General features: G+C 41.5%; 1 protein-coding gene across 7 annotated transcripts in view; it reads right to left on the minus strand.

Moving 5' to 3' along the window:
• Positions 1–2,353: 2,353 nt before the first annotated feature.
• NSUN7 (NOP2/Sun RNA methyltransferase family member 7) overlaps positions 2,354–26,389 on the minus strand; it is a 62,193-nt gene continuing 38,157 nt past the window's right edge. For 6 of the 7 annotated variants that reach the window (XM_045019835.1, XM_045019837.1, XM_045019839.1 and 3 more), the window contains 6 exons: positions 25,528–25,738; positions 21,946–22,089; positions 16,662–16,763; positions 13,470–13,587; positions 9,079–9,193; positions 2,354–4,682 (listed from right to left, as the gene is read on the minus strand). In XM_045019835.1, the coding sequence (XP_044875770.1) occupies positions 4,029–4,682; positions 9,079–9,193; positions 13,470–13,587; positions 16,662–16,763; positions 21,946–22,089; positions 25,528–25,738 (1,344 nt within the window). In that variant the 3' untranslated portion in view covers positions 2,354–4,028. The remainder of the gene's footprint in view (positions 4,683–9,078; positions 9,194–13,469; positions 13,588–16,661; positions 16,764–21,945; positions 22,090–25,527; positions 25,739–26,389) is intronic. The other variant, XM_045019841.1, reaches the window with a different exon arrangement.

Here is a 26,389-nt window from a genome sequence, read left to right on the forward strand (position 1 = left end):
CATGCTTAGTAACTATTTTTAAAATAAAATGAATATAATTTCCCCTTTATATTTTCCGTTCCCTTCACGGCAGGTTCTTTTTTCTCATCCCTGTTGTGAACTATGATTGTAAAATAGTGTCACTTTGTTCTTTTGCTTTTTTCCAGTTGTACATTGCAAGCACAGGACTCGAGCCAGGAGCCTTACACTCTTCCCAGAAGGAGATCAGAGAATGAATTGTGATTGTCACAATTCTTCCCTTGCAGTTGGGAAGCAGAAGTTCATCCCTTTTCATGGATCTGTTTACTCTTGACCAGTGAGGGTGGGTGTGTGGAGCCAAGGATGCTCCTGTTTACACACAGTGAGGTAACCGGCGAGCAGCACAAAACTTTTATCTATTAGAATTATTTCTTTTGTTAAACAGATCACATTCAGCAGCACTCAGTGGGAAAACTCACCTTTTATGACCACAGGCTCTTTTGCCCTTTGTTTCTTTCCTTACCCTATTTTTCTTTGTTTCTCTCCCTCCTTTCTTCCTTCTATATTCCTGTTGGGAGGAATTCTCAATTTTCTTCTTTGGATTTCACTCCGAACCCCTTGCCCTTGTCTAAAATGATCATCAGTAGCTAATACTGGCATTTGAAATGTTATCATTAGGCTTAGAATTAACATCTCAATTAGATGAATTATCTCTAACTGGTGTCAGGGTTGGTACAAAGAATCAGGTTCCAGATGCTTAGGGTACATCCACACTACCCGCCGGATCGGCGGGTAGCAATCGATCTATCAGGGATAGATTTATCTCGTCTAGACACGATAAATCGATCCCGAACGTGCTCCCATCAACCCCGGAACTCCACCAGGTCGAGATGCAGAAGCGGAGTCGACGGGGGAGCCACGGCCATTGATCCTGCGCCGTGAGGACGGGAGGTAAGTTGAAATAAGAAACGTCGACTTCAGCTACGCTATTCCCTTAGCTGAAGTTGCGTATCTGACATCGACCGACACACACATCGTGTAGACCAGGCCTTAGTTTCATTTTTTCCCCCCATGTCTGGGCTATTGTGGGTGGTTGGAGAGGGAAGGCATCCTGTAGATTGTAGTAGAACTACATGAGTTCCTGTCCTGCACAGCCCAGCTGGGATACACCTGGGTGGCAAGTTTGTAGAAATTTTGGTGGTGCCCAGAACCTGCCCCCCCCCAACTCCAACCCCCTAAACTCCGCCCCCACCTGCCTAAGGCTCTGGGAAGGGGTTGGGGGGGGGTCTGGGGTGCAGGTCCTGGGCTGGGGATTAGGGTGCAGGCTTTGGGATGGAGTTTGGGTGCTGGGTGCAGGCTCCGGACTGGGGCAGAAGGTGGGTGTGCAGGACGGGGTGAGGGCTGCAGGCTTTGGAACGGAGTTTGGGTGCAGGCTCTGGGCTGGGGGTGGGGGCGTAGGAAGGGGTGAGGGGTGCAAGCTCTGGGAGGGAGTTTGGGGGTGAGAAGGGGTGCGTGGGAAGCAGGAGGGGGTGCACGCTCTGGGGATAGGAGGAGGTGCAGGGGTGAGGACTGGGGGGCTCAGGATGAGGGGTTTGGGGCGTTGGAGAGGCTCAGGGCTAGGGCGGAAGGGCAGGGTATGGGCAGCCTGCCTTGCCATTAGTGGATGGCGGGCGCTAGGACCCTGGGGCAGCAGACGGCAGTTCTGCCATAGGAACGTGCTACACCGGCAGCACAAGCAGGCATGGGAGAGGCGCCCGCTGCTTTCTTTCAGGCAGGGACGCAGCAGGGGAGAGGGGGACACGCAGGGGGAGGGGTGGCAGGCAGAGGCTGGACCCGCTCCAAGCAGGGATGCGGCGGGGCGGGGGGGAGGCCTGCAGGGGCCGGGGCCCGATCCAGGCAGGGCCAGGGGAGAGACCCAGCTCCAAATATTGCTGGAGCAGGGCCCCCAGAATATTCCTGGTGCCCAAGCACCACAAACATATATAACCTGCCGCCTATGGGATACAGGCAATGGAGCAGCCACTTTGTTTTTTTCCCTGCAGTGCAGAAGTAGGCCTGTCGGTGAGCAGTTGCAGCAGGTAAAGCTTCTCGAGTGCTTTCAGGTCATACTGAAGGTGCTACTAGGGCTGCAAGGGAAGCAGTGTCCACTACCACCTCCTCAGAGCAATGCAAATACTTGTTTTAGAATGGCAGGCACCATATTTATTTCATAATCAAATATAAATTTGAGCCTCAAGGGCCACACATTGGATGCCAGTGATATAATGCAGGGCTTATTGCATGCAAGGTCCCCTCTTTATATTGTATGTCTTGTATAGTATGTGTACACAGAATGAGATACGAACAAACTGAGAGCCATTAATTTCTCATCTGCCTCTCTCTGAATCACACCCTTGTCAAAGTAGGCGCATTTGTCTAGCTCTGCTTTAGGTTCTCTGTACTGAGTATGGAATGTAGACACACTAATACTTCTTACTTTATTTTATTTGAGAACTAGGACAGTTTAGTAGAGGTACCAATACAATGGACCCAAGTGAAACAGGAAAAAAAATCTTACTTTTAATATTTATGAAGTACACACTTCTGGTTTAAAAGAAAGTTAATAAAACCAATCCTATTCAAAAATATGTTGCATAATACTTCTGAAGTTGCTAGTTGGGTTAAATGTCTCAAGTCAGTAAGAGCAATTCTACATACAAATATCCACTAATCATTTCAAACAGGAAGGAAGTTCTGAAGTTCCTCTCGAATTTCAGAGTTAAGATGTCCTATGGTTAAGAGAACCTTATTTCATCTTGCTTAAAAAAGTTGGTACACAAACTACTGAGTATGTGATTAAACAATTCTAGATTCATAAAAGTTAAATATTTTAATAGATTGACATCTCAGTATATTTAGCAAGATGTAACCACATATTAAATGTAGATAGAAATGATTGACAGTTAATGTATACTGTTTAAAATGATTTATAGTTTAACTTGCAACCTGATCTTTACATATAACTAGAAATGCTGTTTATCATTTCCACCCTCAATCACTGATGTTTCCAAGGAAATTGTTAAAATAATGTAAATGTAAACCAAAAACTTGCTGTCATTATTCAGATGAATAATATTGGTATTAAGTGTTCCTATTTTGCTTGACATTTGTCACCTGTAGAGATGCAGAATAAGAAGCACTTTCACCATTTCTGAATTGTTACCACTAATAGAAAGCAGTTTCATGAAAAGCAGCATCTGAGCTTCCTTTTACCAGCCGCCATTAGGCTGAAAATTATGATTTCTATAAACCTTGGCAGCACTGTGATGTGTCAGATTTATAATTCAGAATTCATTTTAGCATCAAAATACCTGTCTAGTTTTAAAATGAATTTTTCTATTCAATTTTTTTTAACAGAATTTCCTCTGCTGCTTATTAAAGCACATCTGACTGAACTGAGGCATCTGTGTGCTCCCCAGCTGTGCACAAAATGTTCAACACAAGTACATACAATGTAAGCATGTGAAAAATCCAGAGCCATTTTTAGAAAAAATGGGCTGGCTAACAATTTTGATGATCCGCTCCCATATGCCATGGTCATAATTAATGATACTTTTCAACAAGATGGTAGCTGAAAATTGTAAGCTCAGACAGCCATTTAATTTCATTGTTGCTATGTGAACTTTTAGACCACTAAACAAAACTTGCAAAGATTACTTTTAAAAGTAAGTATGCCCAAATATGTACAGAAGGTTGTTGAAACATGCCTTGTTTCTACATATCACATTCTACTGATTAGCAATTAGCTATAAAACTTTTGCGCTCACACCCTAGGGATTTGAATAAGCTGTTGTAATTACTACTTTATGTGTATTTTGACATTCTGAATTGAATAGCTGGACTGAAACAACTACATAATAGTCTCTTTTGCAAAATATCCCCCTGCTATTTCCATAATAGCCATTAAAGGGTATTAATTATACATGTTCCCTAAAGGTAAGTAGTGGCCTGCACAGATATACCCTGACATTATAGAAATATAATTTCAAACTCTGAAGAAATAACTATGAACCAGTTACAAAAATCCATTTTCAAATCCATGGTCGAGGATGCTTAACCATAGTTGAAGGTAAAGTTTCTTTTGGTTTGACTAATCTTTTGGATAAAGAAGGTATAAATAAGTCACGTGCTGAGCTCTTTATTCCAGTCCAGCGATAGTAGTAATGTTGAGCCGAAATTTGAGATTTGTTCCCTTGTGGATTGAAGTATGGCACCATTACTGGAGGCAGAACTATCTCCACAGGTTTCAATACAACCATTTTATCTTCTGCCCGTGGCTTTCTAATGTGTGTCCGTCTCTCAAACACCTTACTCATAGATGACAGATTGGGTGTGTTCTTCAGCATTCCTGGCAGGGATGAGTTTGAGATGGGTTTGGTAATTTTCTTCAATTGAATGGAACTGTTTGTTTGGTTCAAATTTTTTTGTGGAACACCACTAATTGCTTTAATTGGTGAAACTTCAGAATTAGTATTAATAGATACCATTTCTCGGTTCAGGAACTCCACAATGCTTGTTTGTACCCCAGTATCTTTAGGAACATTTCTTTGCTGTGTTACTTTTGATTTTTTCTTCCTCTTCTCTTCTTTCTTTGATGATTTCCCTATATCAAGACCTTCTAGTAGTCCCTTTGCTGCAGCACGAGCCAAAATGTCTTTTACAGACATTACTTCAGCTGGATCCCTCTGAAATTGAAGAAATGCACTCTATTTTAATCCATTAGGATACACCTTCACTTTAAAATACATGGCAATGAGTCTCAGTGCCTGGGTTTGATGGGGTGTATCAATCTAGGGGTTAATAAATTGCTTTGTGCCCAAGGGACTACACCCCCTCACCTTTGCTGGGCATGCTCTCAGTGGAGAGAGCATATAAAGGAAGCAGCTCAGCTCAGTCTGGGCTGGCTAAGGAGGACAGTAGTCGTATGATGCTGGCTCCTACCAGCAAGCTGCCTGGACTCCAGACCACGGAGGCAGAGCACCCTGACCACATTGCAGGGACCGAAGAAGACGACAAGCAACCAGTGGAGAGATGCCAGAGCAAAGGGTAGGAAGTGACTCAGCAGATGCGCTCAAGGATACAGAGACCTGAATCCTGCACCAGGTTTCAAAAGGCCCTGAATCCTGGTTTCAAAGAGCCCTGTGTCAGAACCTGATGGAGTAGGGTGGGCCTGGTTTCTCCTTGCCCCACTGCTGCCAGAGCAGCTCCTTGGGCTCTCGCTGCTTACTCCTGACAGAGGAAGCACCCTCCTAGACTTCCACCACTGGGTGCTACTGGACACCCTTTGGCCCCTTGACACTGGGGCTACACACTTGAGCTTGTGCTATGGTGCTAAAAGCAACAGGGTTGACGTGGCTCTGAAGTCCATCACCCCCCCACCCTGCTTCAGAGCCCAAATGCCAGCCCAAGCCCCTTTACCAGTGGTTCTCAAACTAGGGCCGCCGCTAGTTCAGGGAAAGCCCCTGGCAGGCCAGGCCGCTTTGTTTACCAGTTGCATCTGCAGGTTCGGCCGGTCGCGGCTCCCACTGGTCGCGGTTTGCCGCTTCAGGCCAATGGGAGCTGCAGGAAACAGTGCGGGCCGAGGGACGTGCTGGCTGCCCTTCCTGCAGCCCCCATTGGCCTGGAGTGGCACACCGCGGCCAGTGGGAGCCGCGATCAGCCAAACTTGCAGACGCAGCCAGTAAACAGCCCGGCCAGCCAGGGCCTTTCCCTGAACAAGCGGCGGCCCTAGTTTGAGAACCACTGTCCTATACAGTGCTAAGCACAGCTATGGTGCAAACCCAGGTCTGTAGACCAGGGTCTTGAAACTTGCTGCTTTGGGGTTTTAAAATGCATAGCTGTACCCTTCAACCGCTTCCAGCTATTGTCAAGCTCAGTGTATGGGCTAGAAAAAAAACAATGCAAACATCTTGAAAGCAACAGCTGCATGCTATTAAAGGATGCTGACTTTACTGCAGAATCAAGGGAGTCTATGGTCCAGTTTAGAGTAGGGAAATGGAATTCTAGATGCGTGTGTTCTATCTGCAGTTTCTACACTGACTTGTTGTGTCTCAAGTCACTTAAGCACTACGTCAGGGGTCGGCAACCTTTCAGAAGCAGTGTGCTGAGTCTTCCTTTATTCACTCTGATTTAAAGTTTCATGTGCCAGTAATACATTTTAATGATTTTAGACGGTCTCTTTCTATAAGTCTATAATAAACTATTGTATGTAACGTAAATAAGGTTTTGAAAATGTTTAAGCAGCTTTATTTAAAATTAAATTAAAATGTAGAGCCGTGGCGTGGGCCCCACCCCCCCAGCGGTGACCAGGACCCAGGCAGTGTGAGTGCCTCTGAAAATCAGCTCACGTGCCATAGGCTGTCTACCCCTGCACTACATGCTAGATTCACAAAGGAACTTCAGCATGGTGACAGAGTATTTCCATGGTGAAGTTTTTGGATGCCAAGAAAATCACTAGGATTCAACAAAGTGACTCCCAAGTGAGGGGGCCTCAGAACAGGAGTCACAAAAGCCTGCAGGCTAGGTGGCTCCTTGGCAGAGCTAACACAGTGGGAGACACCAAGCTGAGAGCAGACCTCCTTCCTAGCAAGAGGAGGAGAAAAGCTACCACCTCCCTCAGAACTTTTAGCCCAAAGGTTAGGGAACTCACTTGGGAGCTGAGACCCATCCCCTTCTACCTAAACGAGAGAAGGGATTTGAACTGGGGTGTGCCACCTCTCAGGTGAGTGCCTTAGGGAGCGGGCTAGAAGCCATTCTGATGGGGGCTTTCTCTCTCTCTCTCACCTGCTGCAGCTGTTCCACTGTAGACATATAATTTAAAAAGAAATCATTGGAGCAGGGGGATTGGATCTCCCACTTCCCCAGGTAAGTGCTCTAACTACCAGGCTGTTTACTTTCTGGCTCATGTTGATGCTATTCCACACTGAGTATTTCATTATTTAACCACATTTGTTCCCACCCTAGGCCCCCAAGCCATTTTGGCAGAAGAATGCCTGTCTTGCTCAGTTTGTGCAGAGGCAGAAACATGGGTGATAAGGAACTTTTAATGAAAATATTTGTGTTGAGTGAATTTAGGTACATCCAGGGGCAGCTGAGCAGGGATTTTAGCACCTAAAATGGGCAGTTAGGCACCTATGCCCTTTTGTGAATCTAGTTCTATATCCCACTTATGTGTATAAAGGGAAAAATACATCACTATTTATGAACATTGAATGAGTTGTTCGCAAAGCACCTTGAGATTGTTGGGTGAAGTATACAATGTAAAAAGTATTACTAGGAAGTTGCCCAGTATTAAATTCTTTTTTAAGATATGAATTAAACTGTCAAGATAGATGCAAGGTTAGAAACACAACAGGGCTGGGAATGAAACTGAGGCCCAGACTACTTAAGCTGAAACATCTCATAGTGAACTCTATTTATTAGTGTGGATAGCAGTCTCCCTCAGATAGGAGCCCCCTCTGTGTCATAATCTAAAATTTGATTAGGTTATGTATTGGGGGGAGGAGAGGAGGAATCCTGCACTGGCAGGAAGTTATACTAGATTTAACAGTTTTTTCCATTTGGAATTCTCTTGCTGTAACGGAACCCTTTGACTTATCTATCATCCCAAGAGAGAGATGGTTCTCACTGCCCACGTTGTTGTCATAATACGTAGGGAAATGGACTGACTGAGCAAATCAATCTTATATTTAACTTCCACAATTAATAACCTTTACCATTTTTTTCCATAATCTTGAGTATTTTATTCCCCCCCCCCAAAAGAGAAGTAACAAGTTTTCCCCACTTACAAGCCACCTTAAAGGTATCAGTTGTGGTCATCACATCAGCCCAGGTGAGCACTGCATTGATGTAAACAAAGCACTAGCACAAGGCCAACCTTTCTTTATACAATTTAAAAGCCTGACACAGCAAACACTACATGTAGTGCTTACTATGCCAATCTTATCCCAGGACAAGTCACAGTGCGAGAGCAGGATATAAGCTGGAAATTACTTTTAGCTTAATTACAATACAGACTGTATCTACACCATGTTCTGTTTTAGAAGAAGCTGTATTGTGGCTTTTATCAAGTTTATATAATAGTATGCATTTGTTTTGGAAGGAGAGTCTTTACCTCAGATATGTCATTTGAAACGAAGGCATATTTCTAGGTACAAAAATACTCAATTAGAAAAAAAAATAATTTCAAATGAAAAAACATTCAGTAGGATAAAAACAGACTTCTTCTGAACACTTCATCAAAGGTAGCTCCTTCATTTTCTTGGCAAAGAAATCTAGAGTTAGAGGCAGTGAGTGTGTGTAAAGGAGTAGTAAAATATATATTTTGTACTGTAGAAAGCATTCAAAAGATTCTACTTGAAGCATCAAAACATATCCATGTAAAACAATTACAGTAAATACTTTCTAAAACTGTTTAACTATCTTGGGGATTCAGTCCTCACTGGAAACTTTCTACTTTTCACTCCATGGTCAAGTAGTGGGAGAAGATTCATCTGCGTCAATACTGTTGAGTCTTGGCAAAATATATAGCAGTGCTGTGATCCCTGCTGGGCTTGATGCATACAGGCAGAACAGGATGGTTGCTTTAACAGCCTCTCTGCTTAACACCAGTTTCAATCAGCATGTTAAACATACCATGGTAACAGAGGAGTAAGGTCATAGGGAAAGAACAACGGTAACTGCATACCAACCCAATCCTCCCTAAAATGTGACAAAGCTAAAAACTGGATCAAGCATACAATAGATTTCATTTGTCAAACTTGGGAGCTTTCCAGCACATCCCTTCTATCTCAGCATAGTGCAGTTTCAGAAGCTGGATCTTTCAGTTGCACTTTCCTCTAGAAAAATTGTTGTACTGATTACTTGTTTCTTCAGTCTTTTGCCTAGCACAGTGCAACCAATGCTCAGAGACAAGTCCACTGTCCTGTCTGTATGATTACGGTGGTGAAGTCAGGTAATTTATGAATGTTCCCTTCTGTGTGTTCATTTTTAAATTATATTTAAAAAACAAAATAGAGACAAGGAAATCATATATACATCTTAAACAAGTACTTTTCTCAATGCATACTTTTTATGGCTTACCTGTCTTGCTAGAACAGCTAAAAAACAGCAATTGGAAATCTCTGAGGGTTCCATTTTGAAAAAAATATCAGAAGGGCCCTCTATTTCTGAGCTGCACCACAGAGGAGGATTAAGCCTGTAAATAGTACAAACAAGACTTGTAATTTTAAAATGTAAATAAAGAAACTAAAGATCAGTGGAGTACAGCACACAAACTTTTCTTATTACCATGCATTACATTTTAGACACCCTATTACTCATTTAAAAATACAATTGTGATTAAAACAAAAATGTACTGATAGAATTTAATGTATACTGTCTTTACCAACAACAAACTGGTCTACTGGACCAAAAGCCACCTTTGTACCACCTCCTCCTGACCTGTGCCATGGGCTTCTCCAACTGGTGATCATCTAAGGAAAAGCACTTCAGTACAGAGCACTGGATTTGATACCAAGGAATATATGGAATCAATTCTCCAATACATGTACCTTTGAATAAGCTTAAGGTGGGCCGGGTAGTTCTAACTAGAGTAATACCACTGGGACTCCCTATAACATATTAACTGAGAGAAACTGAATAATTTTGCTACATATGCTGAAGCTAACCTAACCTTGGCAAGGTAGTCTCTGAAGGGCCCAAACTAGAAATACACCAACTACTTAAGAGCCTTCATCTGAAAACAAATGGTCACAAAGCACACCCTAAAGGGAAACATGGGTTCAGAGTCTGCATGCTGACTGGGTTATGCTCAGACCAGGGCTAGAGCACAGAGGGGACAGTATATCACCTTTCCAACAATTCAGTCCTAAGATGAGCTTTGCTGGCCCAGAGTTCCACCACAAAACAGAGCAATCTGAAGGATAGCCTCACTGAGGGACTCCCTAGGCACCCATATCTGCCAGGTTTAAGTCTACTTTGCATTGCTGGAGTGACACTGACAGATATAATAGACCAGAGCATCAAACCTATAGCAGTTTCTGGACTAGCGGTTTCCTGAACCCTTGAATCTTTTGTTTCAGAGGAAATTTAAATATTGAGTAAAGTCACTGTCTCTCGATCAATGATCTGCCCTAACCAGAAATCTTTGCAACACTTCCTTTCACTTTTGTTCTCGGTGCAAATTTTCCAAAAGGAGAGATTATTTTGCTCCTCAGCATAGACAAGATCAGAGTAAATTTAGCAACAGCACAGATATACTGTTAAATTAGCATAGCCTGTTCCCCTCCAGCTGCAGATTCTCCCCCATCTGATCATAGGAGTTGGCAGTTCTGCAGCAGAATTTCTTGATGAATTCTGCACTCTTTTAAAGTGTGTAAAAAAAAAAAAAAATTAGAGTCGCTATTTCTCAAGGAAAACAGCTCAAGAAAATGGTCATGAATAAAACATTTTAATACATTTGGGCTTTGAAAACATTTCCAATTTATGAAAACAATCACAATATATATTTTATTTAAGCTATGCCATTATTACTTTGCTCATGCAAATCACCAGGAGTTCATAACTATGCATTAAAATATGCAAAATATAGTTACCTATAAGGTCCACAGGCTATAATATTTTCCTTCTTCCAATAAAGGAAGTATTGGTTCCAGAGTCACTATTTTGAATTTTTCTTAGTTATAAAGTAGTTTAGATCTGTGATTTCCAAGGTGAGTTTTATCTGCCCTTGCTTTCTTAGTATTAGAAAGCACTTTAAACCTGTGTAAAACACTTCTTTTCTTTTGGCTGGTGTAACAGGTTCCATAATATTTTAGGGAAAGAATTAGCAGCGCAAGATTGTTTTTTTTTTCTGACACCTTATAGCAATGAACACTGCTATGGCTGAACGTGTCCAAGGTGAGTCAAGACTGCTGGGTTTCAAAGTCCCTCTTTTTCCCACTTCAGAGACAAGAAGTGGCAGACTTCATAGCCCTTCAAATCCCAAAGGAATAAAAACAATCTAAAGGCTTGAGGCCCATGTTGGGTTTTGGTCCAGCATGACATTGAACCCATGGCTACTAATGTAGAATAGTTGTATAAGGCCTCCCTTTCACCAGGGACATTTTTACAATGGGAAAATGTATCGTGTTCTAACATGTCGTAATATGTTGTAAAATACTCGGACAAGGATGGCTGTATTAAAGTCATCTATGCTAGGGTTGGCCAAGACTAGCTAACAGTTTCAATCACTATGGGCCCTGTCTAAACTGAATCCTAAGTACTACAGTACATTTTGCTACTTAACGTGTTTTCTAACTATATGTACTGCCACTGTAGAAAGGCTCTTGGAGAGTGCCTAGATAATCAAGGGTGGAAATATGGCATCACTTTCATTCGCCTCTGGCAAAGTAACATCCCCTGCCTTTTCTCCAAGGGAAAGTTTTGTATTTGCATTTATATACAAAACAAAAATTACTGTAATTGTTTACATTTCTGTATTGTGATTTACCCCTTCAATCCACAAGTGGGTACTGAAATCTTTTTAACAATTATGGTAGCTGGAAAGGATGGTTTGTATTCTAAACCTCCATTTGAAATACCTGGACTCCTTGGAAAAACAGCTCCAAAATCCAGGAGAGCTGACTGAAACTGGCATCCTCCTTAGAGTTTCATGACATTTTTCTATGGAGAGTCTCAGTTAAGACTTTAAACCACAGGTCCTCTAACCTATGTATGGACATTAAAGATCCCAAGACACTTAAGTGGAGACTTGCCCCAACATCCTTGGCCAAAATTTCTCCTTCCACACTTCTGTGCAGCAAGGTACATATATGATTATTCCTACTCTCAATTCCAATGCAATGAATTAGAGTGGTGCCAAAAGTGTTTTGGCTTGCGAAGGGCTTTGCAATCCTTTTGTATGCTTTAGGTGCTATGTAAACAAAGTAAAATACTACATGTGAAATAAACAATGTTAGTACAACTTCTGAGCATTGACTGCAGCAATATCTAAAGCCCACATTAGGGTTGAGGTAACAAGAAAAAACCTATTTTAAGAGTCTGCATGCATATCTGGAAACTGGGCATTTTTTCCGAAGACAGCAAGGTTCAAACCTGTGTAACTTGGATGACTTTACACATTGATAGCTTAACACCACAAAGCAATTATTTTTAAAAAATGAGAGTTGCTATTTTTTCTTTGCTGTTTGATCTTCTAGTTACTGTCTGACAAGTCCATAACCTAGTTTTCTCCCTGCCCCTGTTGATAGTGAGAAAACAGAACTCCTATACCACCAGTCCAGTACCACATCATTTCCATTCCAGTAATACTCTACTCCCCACCCTGTCAGAATGTTGACCAGAGAGGCACTGTGCAATCAGATCAGCAATCTGGGAGCAGCACACTTTGCACTTCCACATCATCAAAAGGAATGGCAGGTGGCAGAAAAATATTAAACATTGCCATGATGCAAGGGAAATTGAGAGGTCATGGTTTAGGAAAAAAGCATGATTCTGAGGGGTAAAAATCCTACCTAAAATATGGCCAACACTAGTCTAAGTGTGAATAAGAAATTGTACAATTTTTTGCCACCTTTTTGGATTACTAAAAAGACAAATCTACTAAATTGCATATTTGACACTTTTCCTGGTCTCACCTCTAAACTGGTGTTAGGCAACCCATACAACACACAACTTTGGGATTAAACCAAAGACAACTCTTGTCAGCAGATCTAGTCCTTTTCATTGGACACCATATAGAATAAGGTAGAATACAATATTAGAATGTCTAACAAGGTCTGTAATAGATTTGCTGGAGTAAAAGTAAGGATATGTTTGAAACCATGCTCTGAAGCTGATTTCCAACACACACAATTGAAAAAATGGTTTAATTCACAACTACTACATTTTAACTAGTATACTGTATGCGTTCAAATCTCACCTATGCAGGGGATAGAATTTAGATTGTTTTCCTTTGAATCATCCTATCTGGGAGCAGGAGTCTGAGTGTCTCACTATGTCATTGAGACAGGAAAAGGAAATCAGCTCTCTAAGCCTATAGGAGTCTTATGAGTTTTGGGGATCTCAGGACATCTGCAGATGCCTGGTTGCTTCCCAGACTGATGGAAGCAGACCAGACAACTGGGTCCTATATTTTGAAATGGACATCCTGGAAGATAAAATCAACTTAGCTTCCTAGCTAAGCCACGCGTTCATTAAACGTGACTACCACATAAATTGAAATGCTTACTTATAGAGAACAGATAGTTATATTTATTTACAATTCTGGGAGAGAAAGAAGACAGCAGAAGCCACTTTTACCTAAATTATTCATCATTTAGATTTAAGAAATAATCTTCATAAGTCCATACAATAGACATCTCTGATAAATGCTCAGCCAACACAACTGAGCAAAGTTAAAAATGGAAAAATGTATCTAACGCCTTTCTATGTTTTTTAGTCTTCCTCAGAAAGGACTATTTATTCCTTACCTATAAGGCTGTACTTTACTTCCTTCCACTCCAGATTCCAGTGCTTTGTTCACTACTGCTTCATTTTCTTCTGGATAAACTGAACAGGTGCAGTAGACAATGGCTTGTGCTTTATTAACTATAAACATGCAGCAAAACATTTTTCTTGTTTACCATTTTTGGAATAAGGAAAGCAGTTTAAATTTCAAAAATATACAATATTTTAAAACATACTTCTGTTTCAATTGTTACTAAAGTCATTGGAAAGTTATCAAATGAATAGTGAACAACATGCAGAAATATTCAATAATCAAATCATAGACGATATTAAATCATCCTTTCCATCTCTCTCCCACCATGCAAGTTAGTACATTTCTAGTAATCTGTCCAATGTATTTTAAAAACCCACATGTGCCAACCTAAATAATTTCTCTCCAATGCTTTTTTATTTAAATGTATTTCAAATATTTGCAGATTTAGGCACAAATCCAGGCCTGTGTGAGCTGTGCTCAGGCTGCTAAGAACAGAAGGGTGATGGGTGAAACGGGATAGATCGAAGAGGGAATTACAGTAAAACCTCAGAGTTATGAACACTTTGAGAATGGAGGTTGTTTGTAACTCTGACATGTTGGTAACTCTGAACAAAATGTTATGACTGTTCTCTCAAAAATTTACAACTGAAAATTGACTTAATACATCTTTGAAACTTTACTATGCAGAAGAAAAATGCTGCTTTTAACCATCTTAATTTAAATAAAACAAGCACAGAAACAGTTTCCTTACCTTGTCAAAAAAAAAGTTTACACTTTCCATTTTTTTAGTAGTTTACATTTAACACAGCACTGTACTTACTGTACAGTATTTGCTTTTTTGGGAGGGAAGGCTCTGCTGTCTGATTGGTTCCAAATGAGGTGTGTGGCTGACCAGTCAGTTGGTAACTCTGGTGATCGTAAATCTGAGGTTCTATTATAATCCACTTTTTTACAGCCTTCCCAATCTTGGGGCCATGACTAAGCCTCCAGGCAAGTTCCCAACATAATGACTGTAGCTTCAAAGCTGTTACACTATGGGCTTGCTATCAGCAGCCCCTAAAGGCTATTCTGGGGAACACTAGAGCATAGGGATCCCCTGTTCATGCCTCTTGCCACGGGGACAAAAGAGGGTGGCAGTGCACGTAGTGCTAGAATGACCCTATGCCACTTTGAGAAATCCCTGGCTTTCTAGGGAAGTATTTGTCAATGGTCATCTTTCTGCTGCCAGATTAGTACAAAGCAGCTGGAGCAGGTATCAGGATTTGGGCCTTAATTCTTCCTTAGCCACCACACTGGACAAACTGCACATACTTAGTTCTTCTAAGTTGTTCCACATGAATCTCTCTCCACACTCTTTGTTTCTCTTCTCTGAACATCCAGTTCATGTTTCTGGGCATTATAGATCCCATGAACTGAAGTCTCTTCCAGGTGCTGTTGCACCAGAGCAACAAACAGAAACAGACATGCAATGTCTTGGCACGTATACCACAAAAACCATGGCTGCTGTATCACACTTCAAATGCATTATTAATGTGTGGTTAATTATTACTGTTTATTATTTGTACTATCACAGCACCTAGGAGTCCTATGCCCAGGCTACATTTACAGTTTAGGTGGACATAGCTACAGTGCTCAGGGGTGTGAAAAAAGCTACATTCCAGAGCACCATTGCTATGCTGACCTAACCCCTGGTGCAAACACAGTTAAATCGATGGAAGAATAATTCCATCGATTTAGCGACCATCAAATGGGGAGGTGGTGTTCCTATATCAACAGAAAAACTCCTTCCATCCTCATAGGCTGCATCTAACACTATAGGGTTATGCTGGCATAGTCACGGCCCTGTATGCTGCTATAATCCCTGTAGCATAGGGCCTAGTTATGGGCACGGACCCACTGTGCCATGCACAGTATGAATAAAGAACAAAAACATGGTTCCTGCCCTGAAGTTCATCCCTAGGGTTCTTTTTGCTTCCCGAGACATAGCTACAGTGCTCAGGGGTGTGAAAAAAGCTACATTCCAGAGCACCATTGCTATGCTGACCTAACCCCTGGTGCAAACACAGTTAGATCGATGGAAGAATAATTCCATCGATTTAGCGACCATCAAATGGGGAGGTGGTGTTCCTATATCAACAGAAAAACTCCTTCCATCCTCATAGGCTGCATCTAACACTATAGGGTTATGCTGGCATAGTCACGGCCCTGTATGCTGCTATAATCCCTGTAGCATAGGGCCTAGTTATGGGCACGGACCCACTGTGCCATGCACAGTATGAATAAAGAACAAAAACATGGTTCCTGCCCTGAAGTTCATCCCTAGGGTTCTTTTTGCTTCCCGAGACTTTCCCTCCAACTAAATAATGTTTTGGATATTTTTCCTTAGTTTGAATATTTCCATATCCTTAGGGTCTACAGTGCCCTCTTTACTCTGTGCATGCAGTAATAGCCTGATCCTGCAAACACTTCTACATGCATGTAACTTGCCTCACATGACTAGTCTCATTGTACTTAAAAAGTTATTTCCATGCCAAGTATCTACAGGATTGCCACACTACTGTGGGGAAGCCGTAAACTGCTACCCTTCCAAAGTCACCCATGTACAACATATGCTCCTGGTTACCAACTTATGAGCTTTTTTTAGTTGCTCTTGATTCTTTGGCCCAGATCCTCAAAGGTATTTGAGCCACCTAAGTCACACTGATTTCAATGGGAGTTAGATGCCTAAATACTTCTCCAGATCTGGGACTTTGACCACAAACTTCATTTTTATTTTCTACTTTGGTTATTACAAGTAACATTTTCAAAAGCATTTAAGTCCCACTCAAAGTCAAAGGGAATTAAGTGCTTTTGAAAATTTTACCCTATAATTATATATCACTTTACCACTGCAGCTGGTAACAGGGAAAGGATCCTAATCTTACTGGCTGCGGGCCGATGGACATACTGGCCGCTGCTTCCAGTGGCTCCCATTGGCCTGCAGCAGCGAACCGCGGCCAGTGGGAGCTGCAATCAGACGGGGCAGGTAAACAAACCGGGCCGGCTTGCCAGGGGCTTTCCCTACAGAAGCGGCGACCCCAGTTTGAGAAACACTGATTTAAAGTAAGAAATGCCTATTTTTTTTATACATTGCATCAAATTATGGTCACATTTTTGCAAACTTGAGAGAAAACAGACTTACATCGCATTGCATGCATTAACTCCTGACGTTGCCTCTCAGCAAGAATATGGAGTTTATTTTCAGCTACAGATCCTTGAGAAAGGTCTCTCAGCAATCCTGGATCTGAATGTAAAGTTATTAAAACAACAATAGTCAAATTCATTTTTACATTTAAAACTCATGTCCGTATTTTATAATTCATTTGTTTTCACTGAAAATTCTCTATTAACAGACCTGATTACTGTTGATGTAGTGAAAACAGATCACATGAACTGCAAAGTGCAAGGATGCGTATATGATTACTTTTTTCCTCCTATTTATTCAGTTTATATTTAAAACGTTACTACCTATGTTATTTCTCAGTATTTAAAGAAGATTTTGTACAATAAATCCACTTAAATCACTTAAGTCCATAAAGGGATATGGTTAATTGAAAATGAAATGCTTGACAGTATCTTAAATCTTGAAACAAGTGTTTTATTTGTGACATATTTCTTTTGTGAAATAGACAACATACAGTGAACGCTCAATTAGAATAATGCTCAACTTCATAAATCTATTTAATTAACTTGAAACTATTCTTAGAGATTTCTAACTGGTCTCTGAATCCTGTAGTGTCATCAAGAGCATTACCACAATGCTTGTTTCCTTCTTGGACATCTTGAATTTTCAAATGCAAATCAGAACTAAGCAAAAATATTTTTGTTTGTTTGGCTTCTCTGGTTAAATGTCTCTCTCAGTATATATCAAGTCCTGCAAAACACTGAGCACACCCTTAACTCCCACTGAAAAGGGATCTTGAGCCACAAAGATTGGCCCTGAACCAAAAAGTCTGAAAAAATAATGAAATTCTTTAATCACAGTTAAGTATCACCACATTTTGTTTTGTCAAAAATGTAGTGACATATTGTGACATACACATTGTGAAAAGTAAAAAATTTAAAATAAATTGAAACAAAATCCAAACCCACAGACAAAAATTAGGGTATATTTAAATCTGAAATTGCTCCCTGTCTGAAGTAATAACCTCAGCTAAATAAACTCAAGGTTGAATGAAGGTTTCATATCCCACAAAATGGTTATTATCGAGCTAACAGAAACAGAAAGCACTCTCTTATACTGAAATGTGTCTACATCCCTTCTAGGCTTCTTTTCTATTCCTCCTCATCCCATAAGCAAGTTTTAATCCTCACTTCTACTAGGAGCTATTTAATATCAAATTTTATTAATTTTGACTCTTTAGTTCCCTGTCTCCTTTCAATAAGTATTAGTAATCAATGAGCTAGTAATTCCCCACTGACTGGGGAATATGAAAAACTCTCCTACTGGAAGGAAGAACCGGAGGAGAAAGGACCTCACTGGTTGTGAAGTGCACATGAGAGAAGACATGGTTTGAAAAATGTCAGCAACTTTATCTGTCAGCAGCACTTCACACATTATACTAAATTTTTAGCCTTTATTTTTGTCACAATCTAAATGTTAAAAGTTAGGTACTTCATGTAATCTGTCAGAATAAGGTCCAGATTTAAATATTAGCTGATTCCATCTGATGAGTAATATGAAGTACCTCAAAAAACCCAGATTCTGTTTAAACACAGTATTGTTCAATTAGGTTTTCCTTTATTTCTCATAGCCTTTTTTTTTATTAGGATGGGCATGTAATTAATAGTTTCCTGTTTCATTTAAAAGTTGGGTTTTTTCCCTTCTGCTGGTTTGTAATAGAAAAAAAAATTCAGTGAATAGTAAATTTGCCAACAAATGCATTTTTCAGGACACTGAAACTATTTGCAAATTCAAGTCAAATTTGGCAAATAGTTTCTGCCAAAACATTTTTTCAAAAATATCAGAACATTTTGTTTCAACATTTTCAAATTAAATGTTTTGACATTTCATTTAGAAAATGTCATTATGAATTGACATTCCAAACGTTCAACCTAAACAAAGTTTAGGTTTTGAGTTTCAGTGGGGGGGGGGAATTAGTTTCAGTTTGAAACTAAACTAATTTTTTTTTTTTTGGTTTGGCCCTTGAATCAAAAAATCAATTATTCATTCAGCCCTTCTGCTGATCTCAAAAGTTGTAAACCGCCTTTTAACAACTATTTTTATTCTAGCCAATTTTGATATAATAAACAAAAATGAATTCTCCACCTGATGTCATAAGTGCAGTACCAGCTGGACTCTTAAGAAAATACATTTATTTTTCATGTCCATGTCCTCAATAAATAGGGATAAGATTTTGTCAAAGCACAGTCACAGTAAAAAATAGGTAATTTCCTGCTATGGTCATAGAATCACAGAAATGTAGGGCTGGAAGGGACCTTTAGAAGTCATCAAGTCCAGCACCCTGAGCTGTGGCAGGACCAAGTAAACCTAGGCCACTTCTGACAGGTGTTTGTCCAACTTGTTTTTAAAAGCTTCCAATGATGGGGACCCCATAATCTCTCTTGAAAGCCTATTCCAGAGCTTAACTCCTTTATACTGTAGTTAGAAAGGTTTTCCTAATATCTAACCTAAATCTCTCTTGATATGGAGTAAACCCATTACTTCTTGTCCTATCTTTAGTGGATGGCAACCTTGCGGACACTGCTGCTGCATAGTCACAGTTCATTAGTTTGTTTTGATCTAGTCCTCTTTGAAACCAGATTAGATCAAAGCAAACAAACTGTTAATCACTGCTCAAATTATATGGGGATGGGGGGGGGCTGACTCCCCCCCACCGCACAGACAGTGCAGAGCTCCTTGGAGAGGCAGGGCTCGGTCTCTGCCCCCTTTATCCCCCAGGTTCCCTGCAGTGACAGCTTTCATTCTCTGCCTTCTTTCCCCCTTGCAGATTCCTGGGCCCTCTAAATCCCAGTCCCTTCTACCCTCAATTTGCCTGATCCTCAACCCTTCTCTTTCACCAGCTTTGCCAATCCACCTCTCCCTTCTCTCTCCCCAGCCTATGCTGGAGAAGGAATGGTCAGGATGGGCCAAGCAACTGGGCGCTGCCCTTCACTTTCTGATTGGATGAAGGACCTTCTCTACAGTGGGATGTCAGAGCCTAGGATCTGCCAGTGAAGGGCTAAGCTAGGGCAGCAGGCGAGGGAGTAAGGGATCAGGGGAGCTAGGGAAAGAGAGCAGAGAACAGGAGCTGTCACCACAGGGTATTGGGGGAGGGGGCAAAGACAGTCCTGCCCCCTTCTAGGAGCTCCGCACTGGGGAGAGGGGGCTCTGTGGGGTGAGGAGACTCAGAGTGGAAGTTGGAGACATAAGGCTAGGGGTGGCAGATGGGGTTTTAGATGCAGCAGTGAAGCTAGGTTGGGTGGGTGCAGAAGTCTGGAGGAGGGACAGGGAGGCAAGGGCAAACGGCAGACAGGAGTGTAGGGGCGATGGGGAGGAGGAGTATGCAGCTGATCAAAGACAACTAATGAACTGTTCATGTGGACCCTGCCGCCCTGCAGCAACAGTTTGCTTTGATCTAGTCCCCTTTCAAAGAGGACTAAATCAAAACAAACTGGGTCCATATAAATGTCAAAATTCACAGTTTTGTGACAGTGGTGACCACAGTAACAGACTGATATCCCTATTATTAGAAAAATAAGGGGAATGAGTATATTATTGACCCCGAAGTGAAAATTGTGTCACATGCTGTATATATATTATTGTAAAACAACAAGATTGATACTGAAACAAAATCAGGATATTAAAAGTAATTATGTTTCTAATGTTTCATAATGTCTAATTATGTTTCAGGAAAGAGATCTTGGTAGGGTGACCAGACAGCAAATGTGAAAAATCAGGATGGAGGTGGGGGGTAATAGGAGCCTATATAAGAAAAAGATCCAAAAATCGGGACTGTCCCTATAAAATCGGGACATCTGGTCACCCTAGATCTTGGAGTCATCGTGGATAGTTCTCTGAAGACGTCCACGCAGTGTGCAGCGGCAGTCAAAAATGCAAACAGGATGTTAGGAATCATTTAAAAAGAGATAGAGAATAAGACAGAGAATATCTTATTACTCTTATATAAATCCATGGTACACCCACATCTTGAATACTACGTACAAATGTGGTCTCCTCATTTCAAAAAAGATATACTGCATTAGAAAAGATTCAGAGAAGGGCAACAAAAATGATTAGGGGTTGGAACTGGAACCATATGAGGAGAGATTAAAAAGGCTAGGACTTTTCAGCTTGGAAAAGAGGAGTCTAAGGGGGGATATGATAGAGGTATATAAAATCATGAGTGATGTGGAGAAAGTGAATAAGGAGAAGTTATTTACTTGTTCCCATAATATAAGAACTAGGGGCCACCAAATGAAATTAATGGTCAGAAGGTTTAAAAGGAAGTTCTTCACACAGTGCACAGTCAACCTGTGGAACTCCTTGCCTGAGGAGGTTGTGAAGGCTAGGACTATAACAGGGTTTAAAAGAGAACTGGATAAATTCATGGAAGTTAAGTCCACTAATGGCTATTAGCCAGGATGGGTAAGGAAAGGTGTTCCTAGCCTCTGTTTGTCAGAGAGTGGAGATGGATGGCAGGAGAGAGATCACTTGATCATTACCTGTTAGGTTCACTTCCTCTGGGGCACCTGGCACTGGCCACTGTCGGCAGACAGGATACTGGGCTGGATGGACCTTTGGTCTGACACAGTATGGCCATTCTTATGTTCTTATAATTAGGGATAAAACTTTGACCCAACATAAAAACATCTTAAATATATAGCTTAGGAGAATATCATACCGCTATAGAGTAGCTGTTCTACCTAATTTATCAAAGTACTAAATATACTAGGAGACATTTTAGAGGTGTTTATTTGGCCAGTGTGAAGCGCAGCTAAGATAACACAGCTGTTGGAAACTGACTCTCTGCAATTCATGGCTAAACTTGAACTCTAATTATCCAAAATTAAGTTATGGTGCCAAAATTAGATTTGTCTGAAATTCCACTATTCAAAAATTCCACAATTCCTAATTTTCAGATTCCTCCCCCTACCACTTCCAGTAATCAGCATTCATCTGTCTTTGCAATTTGCGCAACCATCCCATTGTATTTATATGATATTTTGCTATTATACATGTAGGATTATTCAAAGTATTATTTATAGGATCTATATTTTTGTTAGCTGAAATTAAAAAAAAGAGAATTTGAATAATACTATTATTCATATCATTGTGGCACCCGCGGCCTCCAGTGAAGCAATGGGACCCTTGTCTTAGGCATCAAACAAACAAAAAAACCTGTCCCTGCCACAGAGCGCTAACAAGTTAACCAATTGTGTTTTCATTTTCTTTAAGTTTAATTATACTGTAGTAGCAAAATTACCTTCATGTTCATTTAGAATAAATTCTATTGGATTACTAACACCCAATCCTGAGCACCGAGGTAGCAGCAGAATAACTTTAGCCTTTTGCAGTCTTTGATCTGTTGGGTCAATCTCAGTAAAATCCTCATGTAGTAGCTCAATATCTGAGAAACAAGGAAACACTGAAAGCTTAATATGAAAGCAATCCAGTAAAATTTTAATCTAATAAAGCAGAAAGCCCACTGGCATTATGCTAATTTCACCTAAAACAGTTTGTGTCTACCATTAAAATATGAATACTTATAATTAAAATGCAGTTACTTATCAGTTACTAGATTTTTCATATTGTATTATCTCTACGAGGCCTGGATGGGCCCCCTGGAGGAAACAGTGTCATATAATTTAAGGCCAGAATAAACCACCAGCTCATCTAGTCTGACTGCCTTCCTCCTACAGGCCACAAATACTACCCAGCAACTGAAATTAGACCAAGGATTTACAGGTCTCAGGAGACTAAGGGTACGTCTACACTACGGGACTATTCCGAATTTGCATAAACCGGTTTTGTAAAACAGATTTTATAAAATCGAGTGCGCGCGGCCACACTAAACACATTAAATCGGTGGTGTGCATCCATGGTCCGAGGCTAGTGTCGATTTCTGGAGCGTTGCACTGTGGGTAGCTATCCCGTAGCTATCCCATAGTTCCCGCAGCCTCCCCTGCCCCTTGGCATTTCCGGGTTGAGATCCCAGTGCCTGATGCGGCAAAAATCATTGTCGCGGGTGGTTCTGGGTAAATGTCGTCAGTCACTCCTTCCGCTGGGAAAGCAACGGCAGACAAGCATTTCATGCCTTTTTTCCCTGGATTGCCCTGGAAGATGCCATAGCATGGCAATCATGGAGCCTGTTTCGCCTTTTGTGACTGTCACCGTATGTGTACTAGATGCCGCTCACAGAGGCGATTCAGCAGCGCTACACAGCAGCATGCTTTTGCTTTTGCATGATAGCAGAGATGGTTATCAGCCATATTGTACCATCTACCATACCATAAATTGGTAATAAGATGATCGTGGCTACCAGTCCTTTTGCACTGTTCCATTTGCTGCTGTCATAATTGCCCCTGGCTGCTCTTAGCCAGGGGCGCAAAAGCCAAAATTGGGAATGACTCCCTGAGTCAATCCCTCCTTTTTGGTATCTAAAAATAGAATCAGTCCTGCCTAGAATATGGGCAAGTGTACTAGAGAACCACTGTATCAGAGAACCAGAGAGCACAGCTGCTCTGTGTCAGATCCTGCAGAAATTATGAGCTGTATTCTATTCACAGGGGGTGCTCCTGCAACAACCCCACCTGTTGATTCCGTTCTTCCCTCAGCCTTCCTGGGCTACCGTAGCATTGTCCCCCCACTTGTGTGATGAAGTAATAAAGAATGCAGGAATAAGACACAGTGACTTGTTAGTGAGATATGAGTGGAAGGCAGCCTCCAGCTGCTATGATAGTCCAGACAGGATAGTAAGGAGTGTGTAGGAGAGGAGCCCAGCATCCCTCTGCTAGTTCAGGGGCAATTGAATCTTTTCTTTACACATGAAGGGTGGGGGCTGATGGAGCTCAGCCCCCTGTTGCTATGATGACGATGGTTATCAGCCATATTGTACCATCTACCAGGAAAAATTAGGGCCAGGCGCCCTTGATTGACCTTACTGATGCTAGTCAGCATGGTTACCAGTCCTTTTGCACTGCCCCATGTGCCAATAGGCTGATGATGAGGACGGATACCAGTCGTATTGTACCATCAGCCATCCATAGCGTGGGGGGAGCAAGGATGTTGGTGTTGAGTGCTGCACCATCGCATCTATCTGCAGCATTCAGTAAAGATAGGGTGACATGTAAAAGAGTCAAGAGAGGATTGTTTTCCCTTTCACTTCTGGGGGTGGGTGGGGGGGTGCGTAAATTGCCTAGCTATGCCCTGACCCACCGCGGACACTGTTTTTGACCCTAGAAGCATTTGGAGCTCAGCCAAGAATGCAAATGCTTTTCAGAGACTGCAGGAACTGTGGGATAGCTTGAGTCCTCCAGTCCATGAGCGTCCATTTGATTCTTTGGCTTTCCGTCACGCAGCAGTGCGCTGAGTCCCTGCTATGGCATCTGTCTGGAGATATTTAAAAAATGATTTTGAATTTCGTCTTCTGTAACGGAGTGCTGATAGAACAGATTTGCCTGCCCTTACAGCGATCACGTCCGCATCGTCCATGCGGGAGCTATTTCTTTCTTTTGATTTTTAACTGCATCACCACCTGTGCTGATCGGAGCTCCACGCTGGGCAAACAGGAAATATTCAAAAGTTCGCGGGGCTTTTCCTGTCTACCTGGCCACTGCATCCGAGTTCAGATTGCTGTCCAGAGCGGTCAGTGGTGCACTGTGGGATACCGCCCGGAGGCCAATACCGTCAATCTGCGGCCACACTAACTCCAATCCGATATGGTAATACCGATATTAGTGCTACTCCTCTCGTTAGGGAGGAGTACAGAAACCGGTTTAAAGAGCCCTTTTTACCGATATAAAGGGCCTCTTAGTGTGGACGGGTGTGGCGTTAAATCGGTTTTACGCTCCTAAAACCGGTTTAAACGCGTAGTGTAGACCAGGCTTAAAGTATTATGTTTAACTTTAGGCACAGAGTAGGACAGACTGAGAGACACCAATGGCCAAGGCCCCTGCAATGGCAGGGACTTGATTAAGTGAGGTATACCCTGGCAAGCAACCCAGGATACAGAGGAAGGGAAAAACACCCTAAGGTCACTACCAATATGACCTAGAGATGGACAGAGAGAGAGAGTGGGAGAGAAAAGGAGGAAGGAGGGAATTGGAAGAAGGGACAGAGGGATATAGATGGGGAGGCAGGCAGGGAGAGAGAGTGGAGCAGGGGATAGAATCAGGACAAAGGGAGGGAGAAAGGCGAAAGAGAAATGGAAATTCTCTCCTTATGTTGCCTGCTTTGATTGCAGAGCATATCAGGTGCAGCTGAACTCAGAAGCAGTAGCAGATTGCAAAGACACTAACTACAGGCAGTACATCACATTGCAGCAAAGCTTTCAAGTGATCTAGGGGTAATGTTACTGGACTCTAAAAGGAAAGTCCTATCCCTCTTCTCCCTCAAGAAGGATGCTGTGAAATGAGGCTTTGAGGGTACAAACTGGGAATTTTCTGTACAAGTCTCTCTCTCTCTCGCTACACAAAAAAGACTCACTACTTATTTGCCAAATAAAATACTTGATAAATTGGTGGAGAGTGGGATTTACTAGACTTGTCACTTAATTTCAGTTGCAGCAACAGAATTTTTCATGGGATTATGACAGAACATGGGAACCTCTAACTGACTTAACTCCTCAAAAAAATAAAATAAAATGCAAATATGTACCTAACCCTGCCCTGATGGTGCATGAATGAGAACACTGACAGACATTTTTAAATATCTGAAGGATTTTTTAAAATACATATTGTACCAGAAACATTTTTAAAACATTTTTGCTCAAATAAAGAGTAAGCTTTAAAATGTGGGATCTGGATCTGGAAATAACTGTCTTATTAAATAAATGCTTAACACATACTTCCACATTCCATGCGTGTGAACAGCTCCTTCAGTTCAACTTCCTTTGCCTGCGATTTTACGCCACAGACAAAAACTTTGGATGTGCTCTGATTTGACAACACTGACATGTGGGCAGCAGTCAACCGTGAACCCATATGAGCTACTATGATGTCACCATCCATGTTCAATAAGGCCTTCACAGAATGTACAGCAAGGCTGCGAGATTTATCCTAAAAGATAATACATGATGCCAGTTAAATAATTAAACATGGCTAATTAATAACTGGTAGATTTAGTTTGTTGAATTTTAGCTTCAGATTAATTTGGTTACTCTAAGTACTGTACTCTTTCCAACTAGACAAGTGAGTTCAGTTCCTCTTACCAATGAGTGGGGAAAGAAAAACAAATCTTTATGAAGTCTGGATGTCTTAGATTTAAATACTAAAATACAAACCTCACTGATTCTAAATTTAAAAAATTATAGATTATCATTCCAACTCCAACACACACAAAAAGATTGAGCTGTCAGTGGGCACAGAAGAACAGGAGAAACAGATAGGTATGTCTGTCATCCCTGGCAAGGGGGAACTCAATAACCATTTCAAATGCCTGAAGTCAGGCTGCTACATCAAGTCTACAATGTCAAAGAAAAATGCAAGGATGTTCACATGGCTGTCTTACACAGTTCTAGGGGGGAAATTCTCTCTCAGTCAAATGGTAGAGCTATGGAGTAAACCTTGATTGAAAGGGAACATAAGCTCTTGGCAACAAAGCTTCGTTGTACAGATTTGAACCCAAAGAGACTGCAAAACCCCACAACGCCTCCAAAAAAAATGGATTATCTCAAAATTAGAGGTTGGTGGGCAAAGATGTACACCCTC

This window comes from Mauremys mutica, chromosome 5, assembly GCF_020497125.1.
Source record: "Mauremys mutica isolate MM-2020 ecotype Southern chromosome 5, ASM2049712v1, whole genome shotgun sequence".
Taxonomy (NCBI): Eukaryota; Metazoa; Chordata; order Testudines; family Geoemydidae; genus Mauremys; species Mauremys mutica.